At 34.2% G+C, this 9,882-nt stretch overlaps 1 protein-coding gene across 1 annotated transcript; it reads right to left on the reverse strand.

The window, feature by feature from the left end:
• Window positions 1-1,936: 1,936 nt before the first annotated feature.
• Window positions 1,937-2,899, reverse strand: LOC102244025 (olfactory receptor 4F3/4F16/4F29). The gene has a single exon (XM_005885771.1). It carries the CDS (start codon window positions 2,897-2,899, stop codon window positions 1,937-1,939), a length of 963 nt encoding a protein of 320 aa, XP_005885833.1.
• Between the last annotated feature and the right edge of the window lie 6,983 nt (window positions 2,900-9,882).

Here is a 9,882-nt window from a genome sequence, read left to right on the forward strand (position 1 = left end):
AGGCGGGGAATGTTGGAGTCTGCAGTCACTGAAGCAAGGAAGCCTCATGTTCGCTTCCAGCTGCCTGGCTGCTGGCCGCCATCTTGGCTGACAGTTAATTTGCATAAGGATATGCTGATTAGCCAATGGGAAGGGTAGCGGTCGTACGCCAATTACCATGTTTCTCTTTTATTAGTGTAGATAGAATGTCTATATCATTGGATCATGTTAGTAAAGTGTTCCTTTTTGCTACTTTAAGCATAATGTTTACTACCTTTAAGAATGCATAAATAGGATGTTGGTGGCAGTATTGGGTTATATTTCTGAGTGTTCCTGAACTTTGTTAGTCTACTGAAATCATTATGACAGACAATTCTCAATTATTCACCTTTAGGTTGACCAAACTTTAGTCAGGTTCCTCTGAGCCCTCTTATCCACTAGGCCTCAACCTGGGGCCCATACTTGCTGGCCTGGATAGCTCACTTTTAACAAAAATATTACTAAATCAGTTTAGAGAAAAACCTCTCTTTTAATATCAAATAAAATTTCTAAACTCCTACCCTTGATTCTGATCTCTTGGCCTGCCTCAGCAAGAATCATGTCAATTTAACAAGTATTTTCCCTATGCTTAATGTCTCCTCTTAGTAATTTCCCATCCACCAACACACTCTTTCAATCTGCTCTTTGGCTATAAATTCCCACTGTCCTAATTGTATTGGGAATTGAGCCAGTTCTATACTGAGGTCTCTTTTCTCCTGTTACAATAGTTCCTAATTAAAATCCATTTTTACCACTTAACTTCTATCAGAGTACTGTCTGTGAAATAAAAGTTAGTTACTTTAGTTAAAGTCATAAAGTGGATTATTGAGACTGTTCTAGAAGTAATTATAACCAAAAATTAAGGTTGACTATGCAAAGTAGTAAGATATGATTTTGTTTATCAAGAGGAAAAGAAGGATAGCTTCATCTTAACATAAAATATCTGGTTATTTCAGAATCTGAAAGAGGATAGTAAAAACAAAACCCAATGAAGATAGAAAGCTGTAGAAGGTTCAGGAAATAAATTCTGTTTGCCTTAGTATCTGAAAACAAATAATGATATATGTTAATATTTTGGCAATATTTGCAAAGCTCGGCTTTGATGTGTTTCTTTTTAAAAACTCAGAAATGCTTTACCACAAAATATTATATTGAAGAAAGACTGAAACTGGGTTTTCTCTCTGTTATAATGACATGACAAATTTATCTTGGTGTAATCTTAGGTAGTAAATGCTATTCTTTATCTTCTGTGTAATCTTCCAAGTTAGCAGAGATTCTTTAGTTTACCAAAATAATTTGTTGTGTGTTATGCTGACTATATTCTCCATTATTTTAAAATTATAGTTAATTGCCTAGGAAAGAGCTAAAGTTCCTCTACTGTTTATTTTAAATATATTTGCATGCACTCTGGTCAATAGGTAGCTATGCTACAACCATCTTTTTCTCTACACTACTGTTATAGGTTGATTTGTGTCCACCAAATAAATATGTTAAAATCCTTATCCCCAATACCTATGAACATGACCATACTTGGAAATATAGTCTTACAGCATTTGCAGATGTAATCAATTTAAAATGAAGTCATACTGGATTAAGATGGATTGGAATATATTTCTCTATGTTCTGAAGACCTTAAAGGAGTATGCCCTTTTGTGTGTTTCCAAAAATTATTTCATATAAACATTATTCTTTAGAAATTTGGAGTCAAGATTATTAAAATTGTTGGTTTACAAATACTTTATGTAACTCTCCCCTTTCAAAAATGAATGTCCCTCCCTTCTGAGTGAGAAAAAAATTGGATTCTATATCGGTGTATATAATAAAATTAAAGAAGAACAAACAAGAGCTTCTCTCTGAGTTTGACCATCAATAATAAACATCAACAATCAATGAGGGCTCTTCAGAATACAGGCATAACTTAAGAGATCTTCCTGTAATTCACCAGCTGTCTGCATACTCTCCCCATTGCTACTTTCATTTCTTGATTCCTGAATGTGTAAATGATAGGATTCAGGAAAGGAGTGAGAACTGCATCAAAGATGGCCAAAAACTTATCCAGATGTGTGGAGGGAGATGGCCACATATAGACAAATATCAAAGGACCAAAGAACAGGACTACCACTGTGATGTGAGCTGACAGTGTGGACAGAGCCTTGGATGAACCAGCTGAAGAGTGTTTCTTAACAGTGAAAATGATGATGATATAGGAAATGATCAGCATGGAGAAGGAGCCAACAGAGATGAATCCACTGTTAGCTGTGACCATGATCTCTAGTTGGTAGGTGTCTGTGCAGGCAAGTTTGATGAACCGAGGAAGGTCACAGTAAAAGCTATCCAGAACATTAGGACCACAGAAGGGTAATTTTACCACAAATGCCAATTGAACCATGGAGTGGATAAGGCCAGTCATCCAGGCAGCCATTAAAAAGAAAATGCACATTCTTGGGCTCATGATGGTTAGGTAGTGGAGAGGTTTACATATGGCAACGTATCTGTCAAAGGCCATGGCTATGAGCAGCACCATCTCCACACCACCAATGACATGGATGAAGAAGATTTGAGTGATGCAGCCACTAAAGGAAATGACTTTACGCTTTCTGAAAAGATCATAAATCATCTTGGGAGAAGTGACGGAAGAAACTCCCAGGTCAATGAAGGAGAGATTGGCCAACAGAAAGTACATGGGGGAGTGTAAGTGAGGGTCATGAATCACAGTGAGCACAATGAGAGTGTTTCCCATGATGCTTGCCACATAAAATGTGAAGGAGAACACAAAGAGGAGAAGTTGGATCTCCCAAAAATCCGTGAGTCCCAGGAACACAAACTCTGACACTGCAGAGTGATTCGCTCCATCTGTTGGCTCTGTCGGCTCTGTCGGCATTGCTACCTGAAAATCAAGTTTGTAATAGTTATGTAATAAATTAGGAGGGAGCTCAAAGTTATGAAAGCCTTTATCTACACTAGCATTAAAACTGGCCGAATATGCCCAGGGCCTCTAAAATGTGACCACAGAGAAATTGGTGGCTTTCATGTGGAGTTGTTCTCTACTACAAAGTTGTTTCTGCATTTAATACCCTCTGTTTCTTCCCAGTATTGATGCCATAATATTAGTCATGACATAAGATGGTCAACATTAATAACAAGAATTCAATCTCAAATATTTTTATTTTTTGCTTCAAAACTAATATCTGGCCCCAGTCACATAACTAGTTATTATTGCAATCCCGTCCAAGCCTATAAACCTTTATCTGACAGACCCTTCTCCTTTTCCTCCCCAGTCTCCACCTCTGAGAACATATTCATCTTAAATATTACTTAATTGTTTACCACACCTATGATGTCTTGCATTATTATTACTAATATTTATTATTACTAGTATAACCACCAGGTTTTCTCTGCATTTAATACCCCTCTGCTTCCTCCCAAGGTAGATACTATGATGTTCTTCATGAGACACAAGATTGATCAACATGGGTAATAGGAATGAATTCAACCCCAAATCCTTTTGATTTTTGGTTCAAGACTAATATATTGTGGCTCCAGTCACACAAAACTCTTTGCCACTTTTCAACTATTTCATCCATTTCTAAGACCACCAGCCTTATTCTGGAAAACAGATCCTTTCTCCTGACTCCTTACCTCTGGGACATATTTATCATCAAGGTTCATTACATTTTAATCCTATCTGTGAGGTATTGTGTTATATTACCAGCATTTATTTTACTATCTCTTGTGTTTTAGTAAATTGAGTACAATTCTAACTCCCCAACTACACTATAAGCTTCTTGAAGGTGGAGTTTGCGACTTATTCATATTTGGATTCACTGAAGCAATAAAAAAGTGGTCCACACAGAGGTACAAGTCCATGAATTGTCTGTTACCAGTTTGCATCATATTAGGACAATTTTACATCAGAACAAAATTCAAGTGTATGATTTTGTATTTACTAAAGTATCAACCCATGACGGATTGGGGACAAAAACTAATTTTTCACCAAAGATAGTTTGAGAAGCACTGCACTAGAGTACTTACCACATGATCTGACAAGCTTAAAACTATGAAGGGCATCATGGTGTAGTGAAAAGTATTTTGTTAAAGGCTCTGTGGAAGGACTTGTCATATTATTTTGTAATTTTATTTTTATTTGGAGAAGCAACATAGCATAGTGAAAAGAATATGGACTTTGGATTCAGAAAACCAAGATTTATACTATGATTCAGCCACTAACAAGCTAATTTGAATTCTTGAAACTCAGTTTATCTATGGAATTGCAATTAATATTAACTTCTCCGAGCAAGTTGTAGGAATAAAATAAAGTTTTGTAATTGTGTATTTAATGCATAGATATTAATATGTAAATATTCAGTAAATGTTTATTTTACTTATCTTTCTTTCATTTGTCCATTATAGTGCTTAACACATGAGATAAATAAACAAATACAAAAATAAAATGGTGTTGGCCAGAAAAATTCCATATTGAAAAGATATTTCAATAATATATTATGATTGTCTCCTACACATAATAATATATTATAACATTCATACTCTTTTAGTGATCAAAATAAAAACCATCCTATATTGATTAAATATATTTCTCTCAAAAAACACTGTATTTATTTGTAGTACTTACTACAAATGTAATTCATTGTGGTTTTTTTGTTTGTTCTCCCTTTCTTTCTTTCTTTTTTAATAAAATGTATTGGAGTGACATTGTTTAATAAAATTATATAGGTTTCAAGTGTACAATTCTATGACACACCATCTGGATATTGCATTGTGTGTTCACCACCCAAAGTCAAATCTTTTCCATCACTATATATTTAACTTCCTTTACCCTTTACTATCTCACGCCCTTTTTCTTCTGGGAACCACCATACTGTTGTCTGTGTCTATGAGTTTTTGTTTATTTGTCTTGTTTGTTCATTTGTTGCTTTCTACTTTTTATCTCACATATGAGTAAAATCATGTGGTTCTTGACTTTATTTGTTCTATCATCTGAGACTGCAACTCCCATAAAATTAAGGAATACATCTGTCTTGTTATTTAATGTATCCCAAAACTTAGAGTCATACCTAGTACATAATAAGCATATGTAAATATTCCAAGAAATACATATCTGAAAGATAAAAGAAGATGTATTTGGGTGATTTAAAATACATGCAAATATGACTAATTGTATAATTAATGAGTATGGGTTACACGATTGCATAGTTCCTAAATAACAGAGTTAAATTAAAAAAAATAAGGGATTATAAAAGTGAAAAAAAATAAATCAGTCAGAGAAAAACTAATACCATGTGATTTCACTTATTTGCAGAATCTAAAGTGCAAAATAAATGAACAAGCAAAATTGAAACAGATTCATAGATACAAATAACTAATGGTTGCCAGAGGGTAGGGACATTGAGGGACTGGGTGAAAATGGTGAAGGGATAAAGAAGTGCAAATTGGTAGTTACAGAATAGTCACAGGAATATAAAATACAGCATAGGAAATATCATCAATAATATTGTAATAGCTATGTATGATGCCAGGTGGATACTGAAATATCTTGTGGGAACACTTTGTGACGTATATGATTGTCTAACCACTATGCTTGTACACCTGAAACGAATACAAAAAATATAAATCATTGAAAAGTAATTTTTTAAAGTGAAGAAGTTTTAGGAAAAAAGAAAAAATAACTGAGATTAAAAGGAAAATATAAAAAGATGAAGAAATTGTGCCAAAGGCTCTTATGAGAGTTTCTCTATAAGCTTTTATCATCTATGCACATAGGGCAGGAATGTATTTGTTTTTTGGCTCTCCAATTCCTATCAAACAGGTAAGAAGAGGAAATTTTAGAAAAAATGAATTTAAAGCAGAATAAGACATAAATATTAAAAACATGAGAATATATCCATTCAAATATCAAGAAATCTAGAAACTTGAAAAGTTTGTATCATCACAGGTTTAAAGTCGCTTGAGATAGTCAGAATCCAAATCTCAAAAGTCCAGAGCAAAAGTCAGAGAGATTTCCAGATGGAGATACAAGGATATGTTTATTCACTTAAAATTTGTCAAGTACCCATAGGGAAAAACTCCTGAATAATGGTGTTCTGAAACTATCTTATCTTATAGATTGGCTATGCTTTGAACTAACTTTTCTTTAAACATTTAATTACATTCATAATTTTAACTAATTAAATATCCATGAGGCAAAAGACAAGGCCTAACTCTTTGCCTTTTGTTGTGATTAATCTTTTTTTTAATCCATAGGGAATTGATTAATTCTCCAAACAGATTTCCAGATATTTAATCCTTTATAGATAAAACAAATATTGGTAACTAAGGTTCCAAATAATAAAGTATTCTAAGTGAACACAGACAGCTGTTAGGTTTAAGCAAGGTACTAATATAAATCATCGCCCATATAAATATCCTCCTTAATTTAAAAATATTGTGGGTTTAACATATTCCTCAGCTCAAACTTTCTGCATTTTTGTCTTTAAAATAAACTGTCACAAAACACTGTCCTTATATCCAACTAAAATCCTGCCTCCTCTAATTTAAGACCACCTCTACTTTACTGTTTGTAACTGTGGGAAATATAAATAATTCTGTGTTCTTTTCAAAAAAAACCTTTTATGTACATAAATACAACAAATTAATCACTCCTTTAGCTTTCTGTTTTCAAAACTCAACAAACTTAACACCTTTTATATTATCTATGAGGATCTCTTTCTCACTTTTTCCCTTCCATCCAAAAAAAATTAATATAAAACACTCTAAATCATAAAAGCCCGAAGAAACTAGTTCAATCTCCTGGTAGTTTATTTTTTAAATTTCCACACCATATTTTAAAATTACATTACATTGGAAATTATTTATTCAGTTTTGTATTTTTTTAATCTCCATATCTTTTATTTCTATTGAAATTTCTATAAAATCCTTTTCCTTATTATAAACTTGACAAGTTCCTACTAAATTTGCTTCCCTTTTCATAGAAGATGATCAGTTTATACCCATCTCTTTTGAAAATTTAATAGAGTAAAAAATACAGTTACCCTTTTTTAATATTTTCATGTATCATCAATTTTTCTTGCCTGTTTATCAAGTGGCAGAGGGTGAGAATCATTTCCTTAATCAGCATCGAGATCAGAGTGATTAGTTGCAACCTATGCTGAATCCAAACTATTACAAAACCATTTGACTTTTTCTAATGCCTTTCACATTACTCGAGGAACAATTTAAATTTTTTAAAAAATATATTTTATTGATTTTTTACAGAGAGGAAAGGAGAGGGACAGAGGGTTAGAAACATCGATCAGCTGCCTCCTGCACACCCCCTACTGGGGATGTGCCCGCAACTAAGGTACATGCCCTTGACCGGAATTGAACCTGGGACCCTTCAGTCCGTAGGCCGACGCTCTGTCCACTGAGCCAAACCGGTTAGGGCTCGAGGAACAATTTAATTCTAACTAAATGCCAAGGTCAGTTAACCTTTTCCAATATGTCAATAAACTTTTCAAAATTATTCTTTTGTACTATTCAGTTTCATATCCTGGACACTAACTACTTTGCTTTAGGATAACACTCAAGCACTTGAGTATATGGCTCATACTAGTATTCATAGCAATTCCAAAGACACAATTATGTCCAAACTAAAACTATTGTTAAATTTACTTTCATCCTTCCATTTTACCTGTATGAAGAGAACAGCATCTTCCAGGAGTCTGAGCTTTCCCTGTGTTCTCTAACACAAAGTGCCATATAAAATCCTGCCATAACAAGTGAAGTTTGTTATAGCTCAAGAGGACAGTGACCAAGTGATACTGCAAAAGAGTGAGTCTAGCAAGAGCTTATGGATCAAGAGACTTTGCCCCTAGAGAACTATTTGGTTTGACCAGAGCAACCAAAAGATCTAAAAATTAATAATAAGACACCAGAGAGGAAGAAGGAAACAAGAGTGGAATATTTTTGCTTGAAATCTTAATGTTATTTTGTTGGAAACTTTATAAATATTGGTAGTTACCCATTAGAATTAATCTCTGAAAATTGGTAAGTATTAACTCAAAAAAATTAACTATAATCATCTTGATCATCTCCAAAAAAGCCAATGTGCTTAATATTTAGTATAGTTTAAATAGTAGAAGAATGTACACAAGACTTCATTTTTATACAATCATATTTTCAGTAATTATGGATGTGCATGAAGATTTAGCTACACAGAAATTTATTCCAATGAATAGTGTTTAGAATTGAATGAAAGAATGGAAACATATATCAATTGATGATAAATTAGTTATAATACATCAATACAGTCAAATTCTCTGAAGCCACTGAAAATCAAGTTCAAACCCTATATAGTACAAAACATACTGTTGAATGAAATTCTGGGTAGCAAATAGCATATTTATTATGTTATTGTCAATATAAATAAATATCCATATCTGAACAAATAGACAATAAACCTTTTTGATAAGTACTTCAGGACAGTGAAATTGTTAGTTGGGAAAACATGCATTTTGACTTTCCATTTTGTATACTTGTGTCAGTCCAGTTCCTGCTAGGACAAAAAGGATTGGCACATTTAAATTAAGTAACTGGGAAAGAGTTTAATAAAGGCACAAAGTCAGTTGGAGAGGGGATAAGTGGAACTGAAGAGGCAAACGGAAGCTATTCTTTTCTCTCTGCATCCACCCTTGTCTTTCATCCCAGGGACAAATAGGGCAGGTAAGATAATATCAGAACAGAAGAAATTGAGCATCATAGAATAATTAGCTATTAAATTATTGCAGAGTGATCTAAACCCAAAATGTTAGCATCCACCAGTGTACGTCATATGAATTATGTAAGGGAAAAAGGGGAAAGAAATTATAATTAATATCAAACATAAATATCAAAATCTCCTTTTGTATAGCTGGTCATGAGACCTAATTTGATAACAATTTTCCTCGTTTCATCTTATCTTCTATCAATACTTAGGCTGGACAGGTACTGTACCTGGTGGAATGAACAAAACTTTATTCCTGTAGATTATTAGCCTTGAAATGATCCTTTGATTAATGGAATGCCACTATTTTCCACTGGGCAAAGGAGTATTAAGAAGCACTCCAAAAAAGCCCCTGAATTCTGACCTTGTCCCCATTGTGGAATAGAATTCAAATTTCCCCCTGATAATTGGGATCTGTCAACCCAACAATAAATACTGTTCTTAGACCCAAATAAGAGAATTCCCTGTCCTGGTGTTTGTCCTACAAAAGACCCTAAATTGGCCCTTCTGTGGGGAACAAGGGACTTGGTTGGAATGTCTGTAAGCAAGATTCTCCAAAAGGTCAGGGGCCTCTGAGGGGACCTTGCCTAAGGCGAGGTCCCCTACCTTGACTTTTCCAAACAAGTCCGATCCCCCGGGGGGTTTTGCTAGAATCTCTGTTTAGTCTTTAAAGACCTGACCTTTTAGAAACATATACTTTCTCAAGGATACCTACCCTGCTGATTGTACCTAGAGGTTAATTTGAGTTCAAGCTCTTGTTACAATAAAAAGCCAATGAGGGAGGCGAACAGGACTACTTTTAGTACTAAAGTAAAACAGTCCCTTAGCCCTCTCTTTCATAGAAACATGTGTCAGAACAATTTGTTCATCTGTCACCCAGGGTCTGCTGGTCAGCCCCAGCACCTTCCCAAACATACCTTTCACCATGGTGTGAAGATTTCAAGGAACTAAAGAGACATGTCTACCTGGAGCTTATACCCATCCTTCTAGATCAGGTCTGGTTCCTAAAACCCAGGAAGTTTTTTTCAAATTTCTTTGGGAACTTCCCCAATTCCACAAACCTGGCTTTCCAGGATTTGCTATATATATGCATATATAGTTATCATATA

The sequence above is a fragment of the Myotis brandtii genome, unplaced genomic scaffold, assembly GCF_000412655.1.
Source record: "Myotis brandtii unplaced genomic scaffold, ASM41265v1 scaffold927, whole genome shotgun sequence".
In the NCBI taxonomy this organism is placed as follows: Eukaryota; Metazoa; Chordata; class Mammalia; order Chiroptera; family Vespertilionidae; genus Myotis; species Myotis brandtii.

What these genes read in the sequence shown, in the direction of transcription:
- LOC102244025 (XM_005885771.1), bottom strand. Translation starts at nt 2,899, where the DNA reads ATGCCGACAGAGCCGACAGAGCCAACAGATGGAGCGAATCACTCTGCA.